The 27,183-nt window shown below is 39.7% G+C and overlaps 2 protein-coding genes and 1 long non-coding RNA gene across 8 annotated transcripts in view; 1 reads left to right on the forward strand and 2 right to left on the reverse strand.

Annotated features, from left to right (window-relative positions):
- LOC102653941 overlaps nucleotides 1–27,183 on the forward strand; it is an 84,384-nt gene that overhangs the window by 8,952 nt on the left and 48,249 nt on the right. Inside the window, exon 3 of the long non-coding RNA XR_001702238.2 lies at nucleotides 708–888. This is a non-coding gene — a long non-coding RNA (uncharacterized LOC102653941). The remainder of the gene's footprint in view (nucleotides 1–707; nucleotides 889–27,183) is intronic.
- Nucleotides 8,810–16,595, reverse strand: LOC102653800 (glutamate receptor ionotropic, kainate 2). Of its 3 annotated transcripts, none has more exons than XM_006571429.3 (16): nucleotides 16,359–16,595; nucleotides 13,652–13,735; nucleotides 13,242–13,400; nucleotides 12,971–13,152; nucleotides 12,591–12,748; nucleotides 12,383–12,524; nucleotides 11,963–12,265; nucleotides 11,643–11,873; nucleotides 11,353–11,559; nucleotides 11,195–11,279; nucleotides 10,838–11,114; nucleotides 10,530–10,728; nucleotides 9,572–9,815; nucleotides 9,367–9,482; nucleotides 9,129–9,278; nucleotides 8,810–9,038 (listed from the first exon to the last, which is right to left on the reverse strand). In XM_006571429.3, exons 2-16 carry the CDS (start codon nucleotides 13,719–13,721, stop codon nucleotides 8,856–8,858), a joined length of 2,706 nt encoding a protein of 901 aa, XP_006571492.1. In that variant the 5' UTR covers nucleotides 13,722–13,735; nucleotides 16,359–16,595; the 3' UTR covers nucleotides 8,810–8,855. The 3 variants fall into 3 exon arrangements, with proteins under 3 accessions (XP_006571492.1, XP_016766386.1, XP_006571493.1); XM_016910897.2 differs by having other exon boundaries at nucleotides 9,572–9,797; nucleotides 16,359–16,586; XM_006571430.3 differs by lacking the exon at nucleotides 16,359–16,595 and adding an exon at nucleotides 15,075–16,339.
- LOC408645 (glutamate receptor, ionotropic, kainate 2) overlaps nucleotides 19,528–27,183 on the reverse strand; it is a 218,096-nt gene continuing 210,440 nt past the window's right edge. For 2 of the 4 annotated variants that reach the window (XM_016910874.2, XM_006571433.3), the window contains exon 18: nucleotides 19,528–22,615. In XM_016910874.2, coding sequence (XP_016766363.1) covers nucleotides 22,421–22,615 — 195 coding nt within the window. In that variant the 3' untranslated portion in view covers nucleotides 19,528–22,420. Of the gene's footprint in view, nucleotides 25,559–27,183 lie in introns of all 4 variants that reach the window. The other 2 variants (XM_026446071.1, XM_026446070.1) reach the window with 2 other exon arrangements.

The raw sequence follows: 27,183 nt of genomic DNA on the forward strand, positions 1-27,183 counted from the left end.
CAGAGAGCCTTTCTGAACGTGAAGTTTCGCCACTCGAAGCGTGGAACGAGTTCGAAATCGCGTCGAGGATACAGCAGGGTTTCGCATCGTTACTACAGAGGTAGAACTTGAATTCATCTCGTCGATAAGTTTTCGAAGTTATCGTTGATGGTATATCGTTCCGTTGACGTTTCATCGACGTCTGGCTAGCTCGGTTAGCTAGCTTCATCAACGGCCCAGCGCTGATATTGATGCGTGTTTTACGCTTAATCATTTATTTCAGGATATCTATGCGCGCTTCACGGATCATTGATCACCGAGCCGGGGCCTTTAATTGGCTTGATCAATTAAAAATGGGTAGGAGATCGACCGGGATAGCGTTTAAATAATGACTCGCGCATTCGTAGCTGTTATTAAGATGTTTCATTAGTTTCGTTGCATTTTTCGCTCGCTCGTCCTTCTGCGCTTTCTCCCGGTTTAATTAATTGAAAAATGATTTGTATCTCTTGGCATTTTTTTCTAATATATATTCTAACCGCGCCAATAAAATTTGCATCGTAGTGGCACACTCGTTTCTTAAATCATTCGCAATTTCATTTTCTGGTGAAAATTCTCTTCGATGGATATTTACTTTTTTTCTCGAAACATCTACATATATATATATTTTTTCTCTCATTTTCTATTATCAATTCGCTGATCGCCGAACATCTCTCTCCTTCACCTTACAGATTTTTTCCAACTGCGCTTCCCACGAGTCTCTTCCGCGACGCTTAACCGAGACGATCCTCCTTTCCCCGTCCGTCTGCAACAATCTTGGAATGGAAAACGAGCGGAACCCAACAACGATACAGCTTAAACGATGGAACCACAGTGAACTATGGTCGTAACGGAGGAAACAGTACCTGTAACGTGAGTTTTCACAACTTGTTACCAGTCGTAGGATAGGTTTTACGATCGATCCCCAACGGGCAGAATTTGCATTTCCACGCATTGCCGACAACACACCATGGATGGTCCATAGGCTCGCTTACTCGATCCGTCATGTGGCTAAGTTTGACGCGTGGCAATGAATTCTCGCGTTAAATCGTTCGCGAATTAATCGATCGCGTTACTACCGTTAATCACGCCAGATTTAACACCGCTTAGCCAAAGTTCCCAAAGGGGGGTTAAAATCAATCTTTTTGTCTCTTGTTTCATCTCTCTTCAAAAAAATTCTGAAACACATCGGGAATTTCATTCCAAGTGCAACAATTTTCGAAATCGCTGCTATCGCGTTCCATTTGGTCCTGTTCAAAGAAAGGGAAAGAAGAAAGAGTAAAGAATACACAGAAGAATGAGTAATCGTTTCCCTATACCGTCGATACGTCACACTAGGAATGTGGAGTACACGGTGGACTGTCATTCGCGAGTTATAGATGGATTCTGGCGCAGACCGATCTCGGCGCGAGAGGAGGAAATCTCGCCGTGCTTATTTTTCGCGCGATCGATTTATACAGTTCAACCTTGTGAACGCGACATCCGTGACAGCCTCGTTGCTCACGACACACGTCGCATTGTCCACCGTTGCACCGCCACTTAATCTTGTTCTACCCTTCCAGAATCTCTCTCTCTCTCTCTCTCTTTCTTCGTCCTCCCTCCAAGTCGAAATGGTCGCTCGAATTTGTTGGCCGTCCGTACCGTTTAATTTCTCTAGCCACCGGAACCGGGGGGAGGGGACGTGAGACGCGAGTTGGCAACGTCAGTCGCGGTTGTCAAGGATCTCGTGCGCGGAGAAACGTGCCGTGTCGTCTTCTGCTCGTATTCTTTCGAGGCTGTTACCACGGTTGTGTAGCACGGTTGGCCGGATTGGACGGGTTCGCATGTGGCGCGCATCGCAATGAAAAGGTGGGCGAAGGGAGAGAAATTTTAATTTCCCGCTCGCCACGAGGGGAGTTAATTAGGCGCGATTTTATAAAATTTGAATCTTAAACTTTAAGGTTAGATATTAAGTGATTTAAAAAAGGGCACGGTGAGAAAGATTTTAATAAGAGAGGAAGAAAGAGAGGAGAGGATCGTTGTTTTGCAAGTTTGAACGATTTTATTAGATCCTCTTCCCTTGATCGTAACTCTGTTCCCCCTCGTAATAACGATTAATGATTAATTTGTTGTATAAAAATGGCGTTGAATGGCCATATGGTAAAAAGAATGATCGTTTCTTTCGTTACAAGTTAGATGAGAGGAGTCTTAATCATACGGTTTACAAGATGCATTAAACGCGAATACGACGTTCAAATTGGTAATCGATAATATACCATAGTTTAACAAGTCGGTCCTTTCTCTCTGGATAATTAGAATCCAGGGGAGGGCGCGTTGATCCGGATCCTTTGTTATTAAATAAACAAACGTCCTTCGGGGTAATCACTAACATTATTTAAATTACACATCTGGTGTATGTGCATCGAAATTACAGAACAGAAATAGTCTACCGGAGATAATAACTACTGACTTTGTTTTTTTTTTTTTTTTTTTTTAATAAACCATTAAAACAATTGAACTGCAGAGAGGAACGTATCGGGATTATCGATACGTATCGAGAAGAAATAGGTCGCGCGACCTCGACGCCTCTTCTTTTTTTCTCTCTCTCTCTTCTTCGTTTTCCTCTTTCCATCGATTATTCGATTTTCGACTCAACGTTGTATTGAAAAAAATCAATCAAGGTCGCGATAATTTCTTAATTGGATATTCGTTTCTTCCTATGCAAAGTTGCCCTCGTTATGGCGCAATATTCATGGGCCTCCGTCAGATCTGTTTTGTCGTCTCTTAGTTCTTCTTAATCTGAGAGCCAGAAAACACATCGAAAGGGAAGAGGCAAGGGTGTCGCGTTACATGGAACGTTGTTAACTCGGTGAAATATCGTGTGTATTAATTTTTATACCGCGGCCAACGCGGCCAACGGAGTGTACAGTGGAAAAAACTGGTTTGGTTCTCGCGCGCCACTTTCTGCGCGCGCAGATAAATCGAAGTCACCGCGACACGGCCTAAGGTTTAAATTCATTACGCGCGTTTCGCGTGACGAAGATACGAGATTTCTTCTTTTTTCAACTTTTCAAAAACTTGTTTTTCCACCCTTTTCCGCCTTTTTGCCTTATTTTCTTTATTCGTATCATCGTCAAAAAAAAAAAAATGATCGTAAAAGTCCTTGTTTGCATTTTTATTTTTTTTTACTTTTTTTTTTTATTTTTTTATTTTTTTTTTTTTTGGATTAAATGAAAAAAAAAGGGGAAATAGAAATAGAATATTTATTCCCATAAATTCTATTGTTTCCGGATTAATCATCAACTCCGTTAGATTTATTTTATTCGTAACGTTTCGCAAATATACCATTTGTAAAGTCATAACGAGATAAATAGTCAATTTTCCGGTTCCTTCATAAACATCTAACTTCTTCGACGCGCGTCCATTCCCTCGAACGTTTCATTTAAAACTTACACGATTTAAAAGAACATTTACTGCTCGTTTCACGCTATTCCATTTGCAATCTTTCCAAACAACATTGAAAACGCTACGTGACGCAAATCTTTCTTCCTATCGTTCGACAATAATAATCCTCTCGGAATAAAAGACGAAACGACAGTCATAATCCAATCCGTTTTTATCCCAAAATAAGCTATCAATTTTAATACCTATCTTAAAAGGAACGCGTGGAGAGGCTTACGAGGAAAAAAGAAAGGACGTAGAGCGGAATTATTTGACAGTGTGTTGAATCATAAAAGCGCTGTAACGACGCAAGAAACGCTATACGATCGGTGATTTCGCGATGATCCAGCTTCTTCCCGTGACACAGTAACTTAACGTTCCTCCTCCCCCAGGATCCATATTTAACGCATCCATATAGCTTATTCGCTCGAGAAAAGGAGAAAATCCTATCGAGACGAGGCTGTACGCGCGAAAAAAGTACACATCTCCACCCTACCTGTAAACGCATTACGCTAATTAATAAAAAGCTTTAATATTCTATTCCATCCGTACGAAGAGAGCTTTACGACCGTGTTAACTCTCCCCTTTTATTACGTCGTCCTCCGTTCCCCATGCGTTTCCCCTCTTCCCTCCAACTCGCGTTTTCCATCCAATCGCGAGGAAGTTTCGAGATCCTCTCTGGTCGTCGAATCGGGACGGCGAGTATATATAATACGACCTATGAAATTCGTGCGGTTAACGCGATGAGTTTTCAAGGAACGACCCTAGCTATTCCATGGAAACATGACACGGAATGATCTAAAATAAGCGGACAATAAAGAACCGGATAATCTGGATATATCTCCGGTGTCCTCGATGCAAACGAGAAACCTTGGTTACTAAAAACAGACGCGCGCTGTTGTTGTTTCACCAGGAATACCAGGGAGTCTGTGCATTTCGTGGAGAATTCCGGATTACGCGCGGAATCTCGTGGTACGGAATCTTGGGGATTCGTCACAGGGAACTGAATCTACGTAAATCTTCCCTAATTTCTTCCCCCTCCCCCGACCGGAGCGTTAGACTAGTCCCTCTTAATTCCTGCTCCTCCTTCGTTGCTTCATTTTTCCAAGGACGTAGGAGGGAATTCTCCAGGAAAATTTTTTAATTTGAATTCGAGAGACGGAGGCGGGAATTGGAAATAGAAATTTCGTTGTTTACAACAGGATATTTCACGAGATAAGTAACGAAGACGAGAGTGATGAGAAATTGGAACAGATGGGTGTGCTCGTTGAACCGTGCCCAAGTATTCCAGACCGGCTGGCTACTTCTAGAATAGAGCCTACCTCTTTCCAAGAATTATAATTCTCGCCGGCTGAAGAGAATCGTCGATCGTGAAACACCTGTTGTACTCGGGTTGCGCGCAGGATAAAATAAAAGAGATTCTTGGAAGAAGATAAAATTCAACGATACAAAGGGTCGGGAGAATTTTTCGAAAAATCGAGATTGCTCTCTGAGCGGATTTAATAATAAGATTCGTTCAAAAAAGAAAGGGAAAAAGAAAGGCGTCGGATATCTCGCCCGGGAACGACATTGACGCGAACGACATTGAACAGGTGAGGCAGCGTCGCCTGATCCGCGTCGAAAGAAACGAATAAAAAGGCTGGCTACTGGCGAAGGTTAAATCCGTCCCGCTAATTGGACCAACCGAAACAGGCTCTCCGTACGAGCGTCCGAACATCCAGTGTCCAGTTATCCGATATCGATTAACAGGGGAGAGAAGGAGAGGATCATCTCGGCGCCTGGAGCCATTAACCCGGCCGGCTCGAGTGTTCCGTGACTCATCAAACGCGCACCATAGATATCGATCCGCTTCTCTCCTTTCTTTTCTTTCCCTTTTTTCGTTTCGATCGGTGACCAAGTCGAAGCGCCGCGCCGCGAATTTTAACTCGCGGACTTAAGATAAAAGGAAGAGGAGGAGCGAGAGTTGGATAGAGAGATGGAAAGCGTGCGAGCGAAAAAAGAGAAAGAAAAGGGTGGTCTGGCAGCTGGTCGTTCCATCTGGTTTTATTGCACGAGGCGGTGGTAAGTGGTGGTGGTGGTGGTGGTGGTAGACAGGCAGAGAGCAGCAGTTTCGTTTCGCCGGCAAAGCAGAATCGCCAAGGGTCGCGCGCATACGCACAAAGCCATATGTCATGTCGGCCCGGTTTAATGGCCTTTTAATACCACTTCACGAGCGGCACGTATCCCCACCCGCAAGGTGGTACCTTTGAATAGGCGCCTCGGAGGTGCGTCTATAAAGGTGGGCCGACTATGCTCGACGCGGAAAGTCGTGCCGACACCGCTCTCGCCAACCCTCTTCGGATTCCTGAGCGTCTGTGTCATCGATCCGGATCCTCGTAAACGTAAGAGGCGTTAAACAGAGAGTTTCGGTGCCGAGGACAGTTGAGGGAAATGGATAGATGCGTTTTCCTTCTATTCTCGATCGGAATGACTGTTTCACGTTTGTCATTTTTATATTCTGATTTTCGGGGATGAAATTGAGGACAGTTTAGAAGAAGGAAGGAATGTGAGCAAAAGTTGAACGAGTCGACACGGTTTGATTTCTATCAAATCTACGTAGATTTCTTCTTCTCTTGTTATTTCTTGGTTGTCTCGCGTGGAATGTGCGAGGTTATTTTCGCGTTTCTTGCTACGACCGTTGTAACGGCGAAGGAATGTCTTTTTTGGAGCAGAGATATTTTAATGTGCAGCCAGGTGATTTTGGGAAAGAGTTGTTTGGAATGTATGCGGGACAGGTTCGAGTTTCATGAAATACTTGTACACCGTTGCGATCTTCTTCGAAATCGTGGAAATATTTTTTGTATTTCTGTTACATACGTATATATATATGTTAGTGGAATCTATTTATTATTCATAGGTCGGTTCTTAATGGTTTGATATTCCGCATACTAAATAGATTCAGTTGTTAGAAGTTCAGTTAACCGGATGGACTAAAATCTCGTTCCGATAAATGTACCTTCCGCGCTGTATCGAGCGTGCAATCGAATTTATTCTATCTACTAGGCAATCATATTTTGCATACGATTATACGCTTAAAAAAAAAAGAAAAATAAAGAACTGACAATTTGTTTCATAACTGAATGTACATCCGGAAGATACTTGAAGAAAATTTGTGTGTTTTGTTTCGAAAATAAAACGCGATTTGTTTTATTTTTAAATTTCAACGAAACGTAGTTTAAACGAGTTTCGTATGTGTTTTATAGAGAGAATGCGAAAAATGACGAGTTAAAGCTTGGAATCTTACGATGAAAACACGCGTCTTGCCACGATTTCGTTCGAAATTTTTCTACATCTTTTAATGCATCCAATATCGACGAGCAGATATAATTCTTAGGCACGTGATGTTCCACGTTTAACGCGATATTTGCATGCCAAACGCAAGTTCGCCTGATCCAAAGCCAAGGTTTATAAAACGTTCAAGGGAAGGAAAAAAGGGCATCGAGAGTAGGCCTTTGTCTCGGTTGAAATTCCAGCAAAAACGGACGATGGATAGATGTGTTTTACTTGCCACCAGTTGGTCAACTTACTGGTCAACCGTTGCCTTCTTCAAGATACTTCCGACATCGAGGAAGCGAGTGTCTTTCACTGTAATACCGTGCCTCGAGGACTCTACCGTCTGCTGTTTAACATACGGATTCGTTCGTTCTGCCGAACATATTCTTCCAATTAAGCAAAAAGACCTTGAGCCACGGGGAATGCGCGGAGATCGAACGGTTTTAAATATTTGTCAAAGAAAAACTGTGTGAGAAAGCGAGATAAAGGACGCCGTGCTTCTTCTTGCCAGATTTGAATAAAAAAAAATTACCGTTATTGGACCGTAAAACTTTCTTCAAACTTGATTTGTATTGAAGAGAATTTCAATTTCATCGATTTCAGATTCGAATTTAAGCTTTCTGAAAAGTATAAGAGTTATATTTAAATTCTTACTTCTGATCGCTCGATTATTTTTTTACTTTTATCACAAGTTATATCTTAGATTCTACTATTTTTCATAAACTGTCGTTTAATAATTATATTCGAGCCACATCTTTTTGTATACACGTTATTATCGATCATACATCGTAAGCGGTTTACTTCGCTTCAACGAGAGTGGCCGTAAAACGAAATCGTAACTTTTGTTCTTTCTTCGCCACCGATCCATTACATCTTTCCTTGGATTTCTTCGAACCGACTCGGGGGATACGAGTCGTAATTCAATCAATGACAGGAGAAATGTGTCACGCTGCCACGGGATGATAAACGAGTGATAAAAATTTATTTATAAAGACGCGCACGAATAAAATGGCAATATCTATCTCTCAGGTTTGCATCTCCTGCGGTGAAATCGTTATAGACGATCGGACGTACTTCCCACGTAATGAATAATTCATCGGTTGATCGATGGTTTTCAATTCCGGTTCGATTATCGTTCGAGTAGCGTTCAACGGCTGGTCTACGATACGAACCGTCGAATCGTATCGTCGTCGATTGAGAACCAGATTCGGACACTACCTTACCGATCAAAGTTGCACACGCTTCTGCATCGTGTAGGAGATAGCAGCACTCTACTCGTGTTCTTGCCGCCAATTATTAAATTCGTCGTGAATGCCTCGTAATGTCGGCCAACATGGACGACGGATCGAAAAGAAACGTTATAAATGTTGTGCAACAAAAGTCGAAGAGGCGAGAGGAAGAAAAAAAAGATTGTTGATCGACGAGTAGAAATAATAATTTAATCTTAAAATTTTCGCGTATTGGCGATTATTTCAATTTATAATTGTAATGCGATAGGCGACACCGGGGTGGAAACCGGAAAAACCAGAATATCGAGGCAATCGTGAATTTCCTTTTACAGCCGTGTTTATCGCGCCGATCCCACCAACAACAAAACAATGTTTTCAATGCTTTAATCCGAAACGGCGGCCGCGAGTTTAACGTGGATCGCGGGCATCGCTCATGCCACTTGTCTCTGGAGCACCAGTTTAATGAAGTGATATTACTCAGAGTAATTTGCATATCGGATTCCGATAATTCCACGGATAATCGATTACTGTAGGTGTCTCTATTTCTGATTATTCGGAAATCCCGTTAACAACCGTATTACATGGACGTATCATCGTGGCACGATTCACTATTAATTTGCAGAGAGTAACAATGAGACGTACTTTAGAATTTTGCAACAAGATTTATGCGCCTTGATCTTATTGCATTGAAAATAACGAATCGATTAATGATCGATTAATCAAACACCGTGGGTAAAGCGTTGCGCATTTCAAGATCCAAGATTTGAGATAAGAAAGGAAACAAGTTGATTTTAATTGAAAAACTTTCTCTATTTTCTTTCTTTCTTTCTTTCTTTTTTAATAACTTGATTTTTCTTCGACAAGTACATCGTTTTCAATTTATTTGTCGTCGGAACTGGAGGTTCTAATTACTGGTATAAATCCGTACGGCGGTGTGCAACCCCTTGTACTGTCCTCCCCGCTTCGATTCGACGACCCTTTCCTCCTTCTCACAGGTTTAGGCGAATTGTCACATTTTATGATGAACTTCACCTCGGCCATCAATTCCTCCTTGAACGAAACCTGCAAAGTAATTCACAAGTGTAGAAATTCAATTCATAAAATTAATATTCATCTGGATATGGACAATTATCGTAGAACGATTGCACCCACGTTTTCGCGCAGAGACGTGCATCCAACGTCCCACAGTAATTCGCATATAGTGTAAAAGAAGGAGGCGGCAACGCCTACGGTCAATACCAGGAACACACCACCCACATTATCGAGATCCAGTTCCTCCGCTTGGCTCTGACCGCCGTCTTCCTACGTGCATCATTATAGAGAATCTATGTACAAGTTTCAACCTCTCCTCTTACCAACTTTCATCGAGAACTTTTATCTATATACGTACTCGACATGTTCCACCCCCGCGTTTCTGTGTCCACCATTTCTTCTTCAGTTCCGTGATCAGACCGCTTTGCTGTAGCTTCAACACGGCAGTGTTCAACGAATGGCGATACGGCGAGTCTAGAATTTTGTTTTTTCTTTTTTTTTTAATCTTTAATTTTCGACGAAACGAAATGAAATTTCGGTTAACAGGCAGGAAAGGAACTTACGCTTCTTCATAGCAATCCCGTAACCCTTGGCGTCGAGAAGTCCACCGATCTGCGTCACGTTGCAGTATCGTTCGACGATGTATTCGATCGAGCTCGACTCCATCAAAAACGCGTAATCCTCTCTGAGCACCTTTGTCAATCCGGCGTCATTGTCGGGAGGAAGCACGTCCGCAGCGTTCTCGATCATGTATTCGTACATCTCCTTGTACGTCGAGTAGTTGGAATCCTTGGAATGGGCATAATTCTTTCAAAAAACTGAATTAGAACGACTCCAAAATTTCGTTTGCCTATTCTCTCTCTCGTTTTTTTTTGTCTTGATCTTGTTAGTAAGCGAGGAAAATGTTTCTCGATAATTTATTATTTATTGGGGCTGTCTAATCTAATGTAAATCGATGGAAGGATGTTAAAAATGTGTTGAATTCTAGTTTCTAATTATTGAACAACATTAGTATTAATTTTTACTATTATTATATATTATTGGTGGTTCTTTCTATCGAAGGAGATCTAAACTAATATCGATAGCAGGCTAATTTACCGATACGATCGAAAACACATTCACTTAAGCGTTGTATTAAAAGTGATTAACAGCGAAGGTTTCTATGTTCTACGATAAAATGGAATTCAAAAAAATTCAGGTTTTTTTCAAAACTTGGCCCGAGAGATATCAAAAATATCGAATCGCTGTTACATGTTCACATAAAAGAGGAATCTCTCTCGAAATGACTCGTTAATTGTAACATTTAACAGTTAATAATACAAACTTAATAAACAAAGCATTTTTACTATTCAAACGTGTTTCTTACATTTTGAAACAATTGGAAGGCTGTAATCGTCCTGTGAAATTCGTTGCTACTGACAACCGATTTTCATCATTTCTTTACTATTCTGTGCACCATATTTCGTAATTCGATGCATATTTTGTAAAAGAGAAGGAAACAGCTTACAAATACACACTCACTTTGAAGAACATGAACGTAGATCCTCCCACTTTGGCCCCGTATTTAATAGTCCGCTTTTTGGCTAATTCTTCCACGTTGGAAAACGGCGACACCACCGTTTCCACTGTCAAGAAAGCGGCCAAGTTGGCAGTGTAGGATGAGACCATGATGAGGCAGAAGAACCACCAGGAAGCGGCCATCATTCTCGTCGACAATCCTCTGATATTGAAATTGTGCAAATTTTAATATTAATCGATCGTGTGCAGTTATGCAGAAATTTTCAGAACCAAAGAAAAAAAAAAGAGAGAGAAAGAGAGAATTCACTCACATGGGCGCAATCTCGGAACCTTGCTGCATAATACTGCCAATGGTGAACCAAAGAGAATTCTTAAACGTGAATTGATTTTCGAGCACTTCGGGCTCCTCGATGCAAGGATACGGATTGTTCCACTCGGCCGGGCATATCCTGCCGATTATGAACAGCACCACGGATACAAATATGTAAGCTCCGATCAAATACCACCAAACTCCGGCCGAAAATGGAGAAAGGAAGGAGAACAAACTCGGCGGTGTCTTTGTCGGTTTTCTGTATAAAATGCTTATCCCTGTAAAAAGAGGGATTCTATGTTATATACGACAATTCGATGAATCGAAAAATGAATAATCGACAGATCTCTCTATCTACCTAAATTCATAAAAGGCATCGTGAAATCCACAGCCCCTTCTCTCTCGGACGTTATGGTTAAATCCGTAATGGCGAGATCGGCTTCCTGCAACGAAATTTCGATCTTTCTAAAATTATCCAAACTTTAAATCTTATTCTTTTCGATGATAAATACTAACACCGGCTATTATTTTCCCGAGCATCCCCGTCCATTTTTTCGTCTTCTTGGAATACGATCCGTAAACGTTGTCCGCCTGCACCTCGAACGTGTAATTGAAACCCAACATTTTGCTCAGCTCCTGGATAACATCGATCCCGAACCCCTCGTACCGATCGTTTCCGGTCATCGTGTCGGCCGATTTCTTCAACATTCCGTAGGGATGACTCTGTAAAGGCAAAGCATCATGTGGATTTACCAGAGACTTTTTTCTTTCTTTCTAATCTTCCCCCTTCTCTCCGTTCTTCTTACGATCGCGATTAGAATGATAAAAGTCTTATTCTGCAAGCTCAACTCGGCGTCAAATTTCGGGGGTTGAGATTCCAATAGCCATTCCACGCTCCATTTAGAAGCATTCGTGCTCTTCCATATCCCGATCTTCTTCAGTCCTTTCTCCGTCACCCTTACGACATCCAATTGGAAATTGGTGCGAAAACCAGACGTGTCGAATTTGATCAGACCGGTCAAACCTTCCATTTCAGTCTGAAATATATATATATAAAAATTCGAAATGGAATATTCCCTCCTTTTCTCCCCCTTCCCTTTTTCGATCATTTAATAATCCAACTTACCACCCTCATAAAATTACTCAAACTGTAACCGTGCTCCCAGTTAATGGTGTCGTTACACGGCAATCTCTTCACGTCGCCCTCGATGCTGTCCTTCAACTGTTTGAAAGCTCTGGCGAAAAGTTGCACGGCGTCGTACATAAGCGCGGGTTCGATCCTCAATTGGCGGGGATTGTCCAGGCCCCATTCCGCCTCGTGCATCTTCACGATGCCTGACACGACGGGGCTGTCGGGATCGATTAAACGCACCCCCGTGAAATTCACCCCTGAATATTGGTACGGTTCTAGATCGATCGTTTGGAGATCCTGAAAGGTTAGCCCAAGTTCGAGGCCTCGTTTCGAAAGAATCTTCGCCAGAATTTCAAGAAAATTTCTCTCTCCCCCCATCTCGAGAAAAGAAATCGGTTTGTTTATTATTATTACCAGAGAGGTAACTATAATTTTGTTCTTCTCGGACATGATGCCCACTTGCTGCGCCTGTCTCAACACTTCTTCCAATATGTCAATGGAACAATCGATGATTATGTTCTCGAACTCGGCGTCTTTTATCTCCTTCATCACTTTCCTGCAAAATTTACCTGCAGTCACATTTTTGAACAGGAAGAATCCGTTTGTCTCGATTTATATGCACCTGTAATTCGGCCCAGGCCCCAAATGGTACAAGAATATCCCGTGCCTCTTTGGATCCTTTATCTCCAACAATCGATGGCTACGGATCAAGCTGTCCGTTCCCTCGTACAGTATCGCGAATATTTTCCACTCGAAATCGATTATGATCTGATCGAATATCTGGCATATCATATCTATGATTAGTGAAACGAAACGACAATCGACCCTATCGACGCTATTTTCTTTGTATCTCGAAGAGAAGAAAGAGAATTTTATTCGCGGGCTAGTGTCGGAATCGGATTTATTTAAATTCATAAACACCATCCGATCCGAAGCGGAGGTTTACGAAGGAAATCGAAATAATTTTTCAAAACGGAGAGCGCAAAATAATATTTCACATACCATGGCGAGTGTGTCGGCGTGTGGGAATAAATTTATCCCTTTGCCACGAGGTTGAGAGGGTTCCCATCTACCATAAATATGCGGTATTTCCTTCGTGTCGCATATACTCTGCACATGTTCCGAGGTGAACCTATTTAACGGACCGAAAATGGCGGCCACCCCCGTGCCCATCAATTCGCATACTGAATATTTTTTTTTCAAATTAAAAATCATCGACGAACTCTAGAAAATACGTATTTTCGTTCTAAATTGGTCGATTGGTTGATACTACCTTTCTGCGACACCTCGAACGGATCCGTCCCGACCTCGTTCGATTCCGCCATCAGGAACACGTTCGAAAATTCCTTCCTCACGTGTCGCTCTTTGTTCACCGCCTTTATGGAAGTTTCGAAAGTGCGCCGAATTCCTGCCTCATCGTCGAATAAACCTCCTAAAAGAAATTACAGTGAGCACGTGTCGCGGGTGTCGACACAGTTGGAGGACGGTTCCTGTTCTATTAATATTTGCGGAACGCGAGCTGGAAACGTGGTGACGATGATCTCGAGAGAGAATACGAGTTTGACAACCGGCCGTATTAATACGATTAAACTTTTAACAAGTTTAGAAAACAACTTTGCGCGTCCAACTTGTCGTTCCGCAAAATTTATACACACGATAGCTTTTTTTTTTCCTCTCTCTCACCTATGTGGACTTTCTTGGGGAATCCCAGAACGCAGGGGAGGAAGATCAGTGGAAGATATTTGACCAGCATCTTATAGTCATTATCTAGGGTGTGAGTACAAATGATGAAAATTAAATCGAGAATGTTTAACTTTCTTTTCTATCGGCGAAGAAAGTTTAACACGTTTCTTTTTGCGAAATTCACGTATTCACATATTCGAATCGGGTTGCACAAATTATTAATAATGAATAATTTTGTCATTCACATTCATACATAATAAAACTCTGAACCGATACGGTAATAATTTATTTATCTTTATCGCGTATTACAATTTAAATATCGATAGTTGAGATAATTGGATACGATCGATTGATTTGATTAATCGTCGTATAAAGTTTCGTTTCAATAAATAATAGTTTACACCCTCGTATTCAAGTAACCGGAGATGGTGATGAAAACTGTTTAGAAAAAACACGCTATATGTTGTTTAACACGTCGCGACGATTCCTGGCCGATGGTTTAAACGATAAACAAATCCCCGGCAAAACAACGGGGATTAACCGAATCTGTCTGCAGCGAAAGCTGGTGGACCCCATGAAACCGCGATTAGCTTCAAAGACAGGCAGACGAGGCGGGCTGACGCGAATTTATTTGCAATGAGATTCGGTGTGTACACGCGAATTCATGGCTGGAGCAGACCGCTGGGATTCGAACGAGCACTTAACCACGCGACGTTGTGTAAACCAGCCGGAAAGCATATACACCGCTCGAATTCTCGACGCCGCGTAAATATTTAGAACTAGTCTAAAATCAATCCTTCGATATTCAGCCCGCCTATTTATTCGAAACTGCCAAAGGAGAGACGCTTCTGACAGACCCTCCTCCCTCGAGATTCATTTTCTCATCCACGCGGATTTCGATTCGGTACGTTGGAAATGATTATTGGCCGATTATTGAGAAGTTGAAAAGCCTCGAATTCGAAAAAGATTCGAATGGATGGGTTGCTCGATTTTTCACAACGAGAATCGCGAATGAGAGATCCACGAAATTAAATATTAAAAATGAAATATCCCGAGGCAAATCATAATTTTTTTTTCCATTTCGACAAAATTTTATTTTTTTTTTTTATTTATTTACTTATTTTTTTTTTATAACCTGAATTTTATTCCAATTATCGAGAAAAATTGGAGCACGCGACTTAGTCGGTCAGCCATCTTAGGGGGATAATTTTAGCGGGATAATTTTTCCGCTGCGTATTTTCTCGTCACGAAGCGTCGCGGCGCCGAACACAAGCGTCGACGTGCGATTTTCGAGCGTCGCACGATTGTCCCGTTGCCAAATGCACGCTACGCTTGTTCGTCGTCGTCCTTTTTCATTCATTCATTCATCCCACGAGCCATTCTCGCGGTCATTTCGCGCGTATCGATGCACGCGAACGCTCACCAATAATCCGTCAACGCGTCGACTAGTGATGGGATCGAGTATATCGCGAACATGCTCGAATATTGACAGATTAGATCAAATTTATTAAGTGTTGGACAGAGGAAGAGAGAGAAAAATAGTGAGTGAAAATGTCTGAAAGTGACTCGAGGAATATTTCCATCTTCTATAAATATCCAATCATTTCCAAATACGATTAATACGTTTGATCGAACAATTAATTCGAAAATACTCGAGTATAACGTTTCAACGCTAGAAATTCTTTTGAAAATGGTTCGAAATCGAATCGATTAAACGCGTTGAAAAGATTATTTGGATCGAATTTAATTCTATCGTTTAGGTCGCGATGCCATCGTGTCAACGTGCCACATCCAGGCGGCCGTAATCGCTCGAAAAACACACGAAAATCTTCGAGTGCGCGTTACGACGCCCCGTTATATTTAGACGCGAAGCGTCGCCGTCACCGGTGCTTGTCGCTTAAGCACTGCGACACAATTTCCATCGAATTGCAATCGACTAGTGTTTTCGAGGGATCGGCTCCTCCCTCCCAGTTTCCCAGTTTGCCGTGCTACACGACATCGCGACACCGTTTTTACACCAAGTGCCTCGTTTCCCACGTGCCACCACTCCCCATTCGCTAAAAATTCCTTCATCGCTATTAAAAGACAGGACGTTTCTACGATTGACCTCCTCTTCTTCGAGGAACTTTGATTTTTCCGCGAGCTTACATTTTTGTACCTCTGCCAATATTATTTTCCTTTCCCTATTCATATCTAACAAAAATAATAGTATGCGATAAATAACGATAATAATAACAAGAGACATAATGGTGGAAATAAATCTTCGCGGAGTGGCAACGTTGAATACCTCTGAACATTGTTAAACATCGTTAAAACGAACGATCGTCGTTTACGAATTACGCGCGTTCATAAGTGAAATTATATTTTGCAAAAGGAAAAAAAAAAGAAAAGAAAAGAAAATAATTGTCTCGCGATTTTAAATCCCGAGTCGTAAGAGTTGAGAAAGGAGAAAAGGGAAAAAGAAAAGAAAGAAAGAAAGGAAAGGAAAAGAAAAGAAGAGAAAAAGAAGAAAAGAAAGACAGGACAAAGTTGCAGAATTATAATTGCGAGACGCGAATCTGTAAGGCACGCAACGAGGAGGAAGCCGTAAACGTAGCACGAACGAAAGTTCGTTTCATGGTCGAACGTTAGTTGGAGCGATGGCGATCGGGAGTTAAACCGGAAGGACAGAATGGTCATGCGACAAGCGTGAAAGGGAGAGACTTACCTCGAAATTACGATTACACACGGTTTCGTTACCTGGAACAGAAGTTTGATATACGAGCTTTTCAGAACGAACCTCGCGGCATGCACTCTAATTCCGAACGCCGCTTCTCGAACAGCCTTTTCACTGCGCACACGCGGCCTCCCTTCCAAACTACTTGGATTTCATTTGTATATCGTAACATGGCGGTCATCCAGACCCTCGAAACTTAACTTATTGTTAGACGCAACGCCGCCACTTTTTCGATCAAACATAGTTCAGACGACGCGTTCTTATTTTTATTAATAAAAAATTTATTCGTTTCTCTTCTTCTCCTCCTTTTCTTTTTCTCCTTTTTTTCAACGCTGATTAAGAGAGGGACGAGGAGCACGATTGTATTATTCCGGAAATGGAACGTTTGCATCGTCAAGTGTGGAAGCGGATATAGCTTCCGTTCAAAGTTTGTGCTACGATTTGTCGCGTTTAGTGCGGAGAATTTTTATGGATGTGCTTGGACGCACGTATAGCGATGAGAATATATATGGGACGCGTCGTCTGGATTTTATTTCGGGTAAATTTATCCAGATCTTTTTAAAAGTGGATACTGCAAAGAAAGGATTTTTAAACAAGATTCTTTAACATTAGGATTCTTTTAATTCTTTTATTCATCGCGTCATAAAATTGTAATAAAATTTATTAGGAAAATTTGTTTTTTCTTTTTTAAGTTAGTTTTTTAACAATACTGAGACCGCATTAGCATTTTTATCGTTCCTCTTCTCTTCAGTTTTGTGCAACGATTTTTAAAATTAAACAATTTTTTATTTTCGAAAACGTTTCATGCCAATTCATTCGAGATTGCTTTCATAAACCGTTGAAATCACATCAGCTTTGTTTTTCCGCCAGAAACAGACCATTAAGGGAACAAAGTTAAAGAAATCCCTAGGCACAGTGTTGTTGTCGACAATGAGGCTACCGTGAAACGTAGTTAAATTCCTTCTAAAAAATTTTATACACGACGCGAACATCATAATATAAAATCGGAGCAAATGACTCTTATTTTTGATAAAGCGTACCAGCTTCTTCCAGAAATGTGCTTTTTTTCATACGCGGTTCGGATTTTATAACATTTCTTTCCTTTTTTTTCAAACAAAAAGCATGATTCAAAGTTTCTTTTTTCTTTTTTTTTTCTTTGATATCTCGGTACTGAGAATGATGATTTGAACACGTGCATCCATACTTTCAGCTCACAAATCTAGAATATGTTTTATATGAAAACATAGAACATAAAACATAATATGTTGAGAGTTACGACGATATTGATTTTCGACGTAAAGATTCCTTCTATTATTCGAGTTACTGGTCCAAGTTTTTATCAGTTTGCTTCCGTATAAAATTTCTTCAACAAGTTAATGAAACTTGCGAAACGCAACAGAAGAAATTTTAAACCCGGAAGAAAATCTAATCTCTAGAAAACGTAAATTTATCACTCGACGAGAAGTAAAAAAATCCCCATTTCAAAATTGAATATCTCGTTCAAACAATTAATCACTCCACCTATTTTATTTCACTTACAAAGATTACGCGAACGACTCATTTTTTTTCCACTCTCCATTTTTCTAATTTTTTAACAATACCTTAATTCCTTTCCTTTAATTCTAATTTTCAAAGCAATTAATTCATCCCCTAAAGTAAGTGCAAGTGTATGGAACGAGGGAAACGACTTTAAAAACGACTTTGAATGGAGGAAGGCGAGCGATTTTAAGAAACAAAAGATCGAGATACGTCGTAGTAGATCGACCGGTTGAAAGAAGGGAAAGGGGGGGAAAGAGAGTGAAACACGCGGAGACTTGGAACGAAGTAAATTAAATAGGTACATTAGTGTTCTGCGGGGACAAAGAGAGAAGGTAAGAGTCGTGGAAGTTGGATACATTAGTGAATGAGTTACGTTAGCGGTTTGGGATTTAGTTCACTAATCAAGGGAACGAAGAGTGAAGGCTGGGGCAATTGATGTAAAAGTAGAACTTCCCGGGGACCAATTACGTGGCCGTGGTTAACGTAGAACTTCTCTGTCGTAATCAACGAGGGGATTATGACGCGGGGTTTAAGTATATTACGCGTGGAATAATTTTCTGACTGAGACCGGATCAACGTTGCACCTGGATCGATCGATCGTGGAGATTCGTGGAAAAATATCGACAGTGGAAATCGATTTTGCAATTTTCAAGTAAGCGAAAATTTTAACGGATTTTAATCAGTTATTTAATCAGTGAAATTTTTGGAACTTTTTTCTTCGGATTACATCGGATAGGAAACGTATTACGCGTGGAATCATTTTCTGAATGGGATGGGATACGATGAAATACGCGTTTCCAAAAAAAATAATAATTTCGATGGAATTTCCGATCGATCAAAATTTATAATAAATAAAATTTTAATATCAAAATTATCGATGATGTTATAAAATTTGGAATTTTTGGGATTAAGGCGTGGAATAAATGGAACAATTTTTTGATCGCGATGGGGAACAAATGTTCGAAAATAAGCAATGGATGAAATTTTAAGTTCGATGGACGGATATTTTTAAACGAGTAAAAATTTCGATGAATTAATTATCGATGGTATCGTGAAATTTGGAATTTTTGAAAATACGGTTTTTGAAAATATTTTCCAAATATTTCGAATTTTTATACGATTTACAATTGTACGTGTATAAAATAGTAGGGAATGTTGAAATAAATTTCAACTGGATATTTTATAGGATGTGAAATTGGCCGGTTGTCTATATAAATTAAAACTCCTCGATCGAATTAAATTTTTTCATCGTTTATAAAGTTTATTCTCTTAACTTCAAATTTACGATATTTTAAATATATTTACGTTTCAATTGACATCCACGCTATTATTTCCAGATAATAAACGAAACTCGTCCATTGAGAATTTACAGACGATGATTTTTTTTTTTTTTTATTCACGTTTAATATTATGCTCGTAGTACACTTTTTATGTAAGAAGTATATAATCAATTAGCTCTTAACAAACTCGTTACGTCGTGAACGCAATGAACGCGATACAGACAATATTTACAGATACGTATGTATATTATACGCGATTGATTCGCGTGATCAATGTGTCGGTTCTTTCATGCGGGTTTCTTTCTTTCGCAATACCTTTTGTACGTATGTATTTTTTAAAAAAAAAAAAACGATTCCATTCCGGTGTACACACGTCGACGTTACGCATACACGTGGAAAAAATGAAAAGGAAAGGACGAAGGGAAGAGGAGAATAAAAAGATCGAGAGAGAAATAAAAAAAAAAAAGAAAAAAATTCATCGTCATTGTGTACATAGCACAATTTCAGAAATGGAATGCACGATCGCGTGCCACGTGGAAGGTATGTTATCGAAAGTTTCGAATCTCATCTCGTTTCACCGATCTATCCGCATCAGGAAATTGATGATTTCGGAGTGGTTGGTCTGGCATCTGTGCATGTACGATATTCGCGCGTGTTTACGCCTTAGGAGAGACGGAAGACGGAAATTAATACTGCTCAGTCCGTTGCGTTCATGAACGCCGATGCAAACAGGCTTTCCATTAACTCCGTTAACCAGCTTAATCCCTCGAATAAGTTGGACGCTCGAGAAAGGAACATTGTTGCGTCACCAAATCCATCGAATGAAATTTGCTCTCAACTGGAAGGGATGAGAAAATTTAATTCAATTTTCAATTATTCTTTTTTATTTTTTTTTTCTTCTTTTTTTTTCTATTTCTTTTTCTTTTTGGAAAGAATTACTCGAACGTTGGATCTCACGTCGATCGTAAAGTGTTCAAAAAAAGAATGCATTGAAGATATTTTACGCGAATTGTATTCTGATTTTATCACATAGTTTCAGTATGTGTATTTTATTTGCAGAAAAGTATTTATATATGATAATGATTTTTAATTAACGTACGGATTTCAAAGGATTAATACCGGGCACGGAATTAATGGATATACGGAGATGTGGATAGACCGATGAAATTCTGCGATAACGAGATACTGAAATTCGAATTCTCACGGAATAACGAACGAGGGTATATACGTTTTTTAGTTGATCGAAAAATGTCCAGTTACACTTGACGCGTCTTTTTTGCTAAAATTAAAAACTCTTTATATCCTTATATCAATCCAAACCCGACTTTATTCCGAAATAATATATAGTATAAATTCTTTGAAATTCGAGTAAAAATATAAATTCAACCGGATATTTTTTTTTCTTTCTACGATCAACTGTACATAAAACATAAATGTAAAAAATCGCTTATCCTATCTACATTCGACGAAACGTATACGACGGACGCTCGCACGCATGGACATGGTTTATCTTACAGCATCGGAATATTTTAAACGAAGACGTATTTTTTTTATGAAAACAAATTTTTTTTCCCCTTTCCTATGATACAATCCCAAATAGAGTGGATGGTTTAATTCTGTAAATCTTTAACGATGAGTGTGATTATTTACATTAAACGGGTGTACGTCGAACATCGCCATTTAACAGATATTTATACAATTGTATCGATCATCCTCTTTTTTTTTTTTTTTTTTTCATTTCTCCGATGCACGATGTACTTTCTTTATGAAAATGAACCGCTTATACTTCGACAACAACGAAATCGATTGGATTCAACGTTCCTTTGTTCGCGTTGCATCGATATCGAATCCACGCTATTCGTCCTTCCTCCCTCCCTCCCTCTCCCTCCCTTTTTTACCATAGTTCTCGCACATTCGTCAAAAAAATTCATTAAATTTGTCGTGCGATATCGTGCGGAAGATATCGACGCGTGATTCAATCCCTTTACAATTTTCAATAATGGAATAAATGGCGCAAAGGTAGATTACATCGATCTTTAATATATATTTGGGAAATATATATTTTACAAGTAATAAATAGAGGGATTTAAATTCATGGAGCGGAAACGAAGGAAGTACAGGTTTCAGGAGAGAAGAAAAAAAGGAAAAAAATATTATCCCGTGTCGTGTGCTTCGTAATATAATTTAAGCAAAGTGTTGGTTAAAATATGTATTTGACGAGGATTGTTATTCAACAATAGAATTTATCGGCGCGAGCGAGCGTGGAAAATAATTATCAAGGATACCAACAAACGATGCCATTTCCTCTGCCTCATACCCGTTTCCAATATATATATTAATCTATTTGAAATGAAATGTTTTCGAATCTCGAAAGCAGTTCAATGGAACATGGAAATATTCGAATATTTCAATTCTGTATGAATTAAGACTCGAACGATAAATTACAAATAAAACGATCGAGATTAACGCAAAAATAACCGTTTAAATACCGTTCAATCAAAATGAAACGAATTATCTTCCACGATAAAATTGTATATATCCTCGATTTACAATCTCCCTCCCTCCTTCCACCCCCACCCCCTTTTTCCCCCTACTTTGTCACAATCGTCCATAAAACAACAAATCAGGAGGAATCATCGTCGTTTCAACTTCGAAACGAGAGAGAGAGAGAGAGAGAGAGAGAGAGAGTTTACACCGCGTTTAGAGTACTCGTCCTCTTCCGTTCACCAGAAGAGACACCCTCTCCTCTCTTGCCACGAGTGGCGCAACGAAAGACAAAGGATCTCGTAGCTGCTCGTTAATCTTTCCGCTCAAACAGCGCGCGCCGTTGTCTCCCGCACGGTACGATAAATTCCAGCGAGCTCCAATTAACGACTGAACGATTGTACACTCTATAAAGTATTAGTCGAAGAACTGCCATGCTCGTTCGTTCGTTCGTTCGTTCGTTCGCGTCACTTGCAAACACAAAGAAGAGAGCGAGAGAGAAAGAGAGAAGAAAAAAAGAAAAAGGAAAAAATGGAGAAGAGAAAGCCAGTCTTGTACCACGCGTGCACACGTGAAAGAGAAATAGATAAAGGAAAGGGTGGATGGTTTCCATGTCGCGCTGGACTTTTGATTCACGCCTCGTTGGCTTCCCATCGATCGCTTTCACATCGTTCGTCATCGAATCCGCGACTCGAAAATTAACTCGATCCTCTCCTCCTCCTCCTCCTCCTCCTCTTCGTGATCCAGGCTTCAAGTTAACGGCGCTTTACCGACGAAGTGTCTGTACTTGTTGCACGCCGGATATTTCCCCTCCTCGGACACGATAGACAGGTTCGATTGCTGCCTCTCGCGGCGGCACAGCGTCTTCTTCGCGGGCTTTTTCGTCCCGTTCCCGCAGTCCAGCGCGTAACGCAGCTCGCTCGCCATCTCGGAGCACACGGATTTCTGGAAAGTTCCAGCAAACCACCGCTGCATCCTCTTTATCCTTGCTTCCTTCGCGGAAGGCGTCGTCAGCCATATGCGATGACGCGTGCAAACGTTCGCGGTGTCGAATTTTTTTCTTTTTTTTAGACGAGATTATACTTGATTGAAATGCGTCGTTTCGTCAAAATTTTCATATCGACGTGTAACGCTTCGAGTTAGAATTTATATTGAATTATATATATATACATATTGTTGGTAATTGTTCGTATTATTTAAGTGTGGAGAGGGAAAGGGAATATTATCGTTTAAAGGATATCTTTTTCTCAATCTTCTTTCGAAGAGAGAGGCACGTTCTATTGGATCGATTTAGACGGAATTAAAGATGTGGCAGTGAATCAATCGTTGATTTACGTTGAACCATCACCGAACGCATCAATACGTAAAGGGTTAAAGACATGGCAGTCGATCATCGTCCAATATCGTTATAGGTTTATGAATCGTGAATGGAATCGCTATTGAAAATCGAGAGTTGAAGTGTGACTCGGTACGATAGAAGGAAAATTTCGAATCGGATCGAGAAATCTGTTCGTACGACGCGTCATGGCACGAAGCTGACATTGTCGAGATAAAGAAATAATCCGTTTAAACACATGCATGCGACATCGATTAATAATATTATTTTTAATAAAAGCTGTGGATAAGATGAGAAAGAAAGAGTACAAAGGATCAAGCAAAATATGTGGACAGTATGTTTCTTATTATTATTCGTGCGATCTTTTCAACTCAAATAATTTAATATAACAACAGTTTGCACATTTTTATTTTTAATAAATCTTGAAAAAACGAGACATCCAAGCTGTAAACAGGCAAAATGAATAGTGATAATCAATTAGAAAAATTCAGTTCGCAAAAAAGGGATAACAAAGAATTGAAAAAATGATTGTAATCACATCATACTTGCGCAACAAGAATTACTTCTTTTTCTTTTTTATCCTTTTCAATTAATAACAGTGAAACGACACCTTAGATGGAAATGGAAACATCTCTCTTTTCACGAACTTCTCTGTGATATACATTATTCGTTTAAAATATATATATACATATATAACAACAGGTATAACAACGTTTAAACAAATCAATCGAATCAAAGATAATCGCCTCTCATAAAAATTCTGTATACTTTTAATAATTCCATTTCCATCATTGCGGTATATATCGAACGCGACAGAAAAAAGAAAGTATCGTTCGTTCGGGAAAAAGAAAATATATATATCTCATGCTCTACGATCATCCGTCGATCGGACCAGTGCTGTGACACAACGAGTAGCAGAGATAGAGACAATAGTAGAAAAGAGTTGCTCACCTCCTGCGTATCCAATGGCGGGAGAGAAAGAGAGGCAAGAAACATTGCGACACAACTAACAATGTCATACTAAACTGTCACACGTCGTGCGCGTACCCTTTCCAAAACATGTTTAACGTTCTTTAACACCTACGTATCGATTGCGACCACTTTTTTGTGTACTCTTTTCCTATCGTACAAAGTTTTTTTTTTCTTTCTTTCTTTCTTTCTTTTTTTTTTCTTTATTTTTTTTTCTCTTTTATATACGAATCGAGACATATAGAATTATCGTCTATCGCAATAATCGGAGTTTATCCTCAATCACTGGAGGAGTGTGCAGGCTTGTTTCCGGTGTGCATTGGAAAAAAAATTTTCTTATATACACCGCGTAATTCGATATTCAGGCTTTTGCCGCGTTTTCCCTCATATTTCATATTTTCCGCTTACATCTTTTCATTATTCTCATTTCGTTTTAAGAAATAAGCGTGCACGCTCCCTCGCGAATTCATCGATTCATCCTCCTTTGAGCTACGCAATATTTACATACAATAAAATGTTATCAATCTGACGCTATACATTAATTAATCTAAGTCGGTATAAAATCGGTGATTGTTTCGTGTGTAAATAGTTCGTTACTGTGTAAATAGCACGATGATTCAGTCGCGATCGCGGCGAAGAGTCCATTAGAAAAGGAAAAAAAAAAAAGAAGCCACGCCGCGTCTATAATTTTTCTCTATCCTTTCCTTTCTTTTTTTTTTTTGCCCTTTCATTCACAACAATCCGTCCATATAGATACCATTTTTCCATTTCTCGCTGCGAGGCTTCAAGTCGGTCGTCAATTAATCTAAAAAGGTTTGATATGAGCAAATGGCAAACGCGTTGACCTTTCCAATTTCAATATCTGCACCATTTCACCATCGTTAATTAGGGGAGGTTACGGACGAAAAGAAAACGATCTTTCTTTTTTTTTCTCTCCAAATCAAACATTCCTTTCGAACTCTCTTCTCGTTCTTCTTCTTTCCGTTCTCTTTTCTTTCTCCTTCCTTATCTTTTTGATCTCATTCCTCCTTCGCCCTCTCTCTCTCTCTCTCTCTCTCTCTCTCTTTCTCTCTGCTTAATGAAATTCCAACGACACCATACGTTATCCGATAATATATATATCGATTGACCAGTGTGTCCCATCGATAACGTTTAGATTGTCGAGATTTTCGAGATGGGAGGGGGTTAAGAGAAAAAAACTGGAAAGGTCGAGGATCGTTGCTCCTTCTTTTTTTTTTTGTTTTTTCGTTTTTTTGATTATTTCGTTTCGTTTCAACTTTTTTTTACAGTTTGTTTCTGTTCTCACACAATTTTCTCGATCACTGGTGGTGGAGTTCCTCCTTAGGTCCGTCGGGTCAGATACGCTTTTCTCGGGCATAGGAATCAGTTTTGCCTGTTTCTTTCTCTATCGTTTCGTTTCTCACTCTCTTTTTATTTTAATATATATATATATATGTATATATATATATATATATTTTTTTTTTTATTTTTTGGTTCAAATATCAAACGTATCCCTACAAGTTCGTCCGCTAGTGTAGATCGGTAAAAGCTTCGCAGATCGGTTTCCCCGAGGATTTCTGCTTCTAAAACAGAACACGAAAATACTCGGGTAAGATTGCGTTCTCAGGTGATATCTAATCGATTAAGTCGCGTCGAAACATTTCCTTCCCTCTGGGAGGAGTCAAAAATGAATTTGAAAAAGGATGAAACGTTTCTGTTTCTAATAAACAAAAACTGAATATTATTCAAAATATTATTAAGAATAAAAATAATATATAAATAGGCGAAGGATAAATTGGATTCAAAAAATTACTTTTTCTCGAGGCGATCGACAAAGAGACTAACATCCTCGATTCGCGTTCGCGCCCTTTTCTATTAGCAATTCAGGGATTCGGGGTTAGAGTATCGCGGCTACTACTCTGCTGCCACTACTCTGAAGTAGCGCGGGCTCCAAAGGAGTACAGCAATACCAGACGTTTGCCGGCTGATGGAATTGTTTGCTTACGAGTACACGAGGTCACCGGCGCAAACCTGCATATCCGTATTTGTGGACGAGTCCTTCTCAAATACTTGCCTGTTTGCCCACCGCTTGAACGTACGCAAACGGCAGCTCGAATACATATTGTAGACACGCGAGATTCCGTACCAGGTTTTCGCGCTCGAGTTTCTACGAAACCGTGTCTTAATTTCATCATCATCGGATCCCCTCGAACTTTTCCCCTGCCTTTTTAACCCCTATTCGAATTCTATTCGAATTCTATTCTCGCGATTTCATCGTGATTGTGGAAGAAGGCGCTATTGTGAATAACGTGTGAAAATAGACACGATGGGATTTTTTTTTTTTTTTTTTAGGAATAAATTGAAAAAAAATTGAACGAAATTTTTTTGTACGTTCTAGCTTTTGAGAAAATCGAGATTGGAAAATTGCGTCGCGATGTTCGTTGGTAAAGTTGAATATGGATGAGTCGAAATATAAATATATATATATATTTTTAATCTTTATTATTTTGCAATGTTGAGGTTTTTTTTCACTTTTGCTTTCGTAAAAGGAAAGTTTTACAGGGTTAAATTATACATATTTTATATTTATCCGAATTTTATTCCTCGTGTTTCGAATTTCCTCTTTATTTCACGGGAAAATAATAAAATTCTCAAGCGCCCTCAGATCGCTGTGATCATTATACGTTCTCACAATTTTCGTTACACGTAATTCATTTAGCCAATAACAATCGCCCATTGAAATATCACGGACACCGTTATAATCGAAATCTTCGATACCTATTTATCACACACGAATTGCATTTTCATTTCGTAACCATAAAATACACTCTGCGTAACCCCATTTCTACCCTTCAATTTCCATTTCCTCGAATCGTAACTCGAATATCCAATTCCAACCGTTCAACTACCTCGGATTCGAATTGGACAACACCATTATCTGATCGTATCATTCCTCGATAAGAAAAAAAAAAATAAAAAAAATATATATATATATACATATATACAAACATCATCGAAAACTTCGAAATTTTTCATCAAATTACCTAGATCTATACTAGCATCCAAGAATAATTACTCTGGAACAAAAAAATCTTCCCTCCACTTGTCTCGCTATCTTTCTTTATATTCCTTTCATATCAACATGACGAAGAACGGAGGACGGAAACGCGAATTAACCCAATTATTACGAGAGCCAAATTCGAATAAG

The sequence above is a fragment of the Apis mellifera genome, linkage group LG1 (assembly GCF_003254395.2).
Source record: "Apis mellifera strain DH4 linkage group LG1, Amel_HAv3.1, whole genome shotgun sequence".
Taxonomy (NCBI): Eukaryota; Metazoa; Arthropoda; class Insecta; order Hymenoptera; family Apidae; genus Apis; species Apis mellifera.

What these genes read in the sequence shown, in the direction of transcription:
- LOC102653800 (XM_006571429.3), bottom strand. Translation starts at nt 13,721, where the DNA reads ATGCTGGTCAAATATCTTCCACTGATCTTCCTCCCCTGCGTTCTGGGA. An exon ending in GATGCCTTTTATGAATTTAG is followed by an intron (nt 11,115 to 11,194) that starts GTAGATAGAGAG and finishes CTCTTTTTACAG; the next exon opens with GGATAAGCATTTTATACAGA. An exon ending in GGTTCCGAGATTGCGCCCAT is followed by an intron (nt 10,729 to 10,837) that starts GTGAGTGAATTC and finishes TTTCAATATCAG; the next exon opens with AGGATTGTCGACGAGAATGA.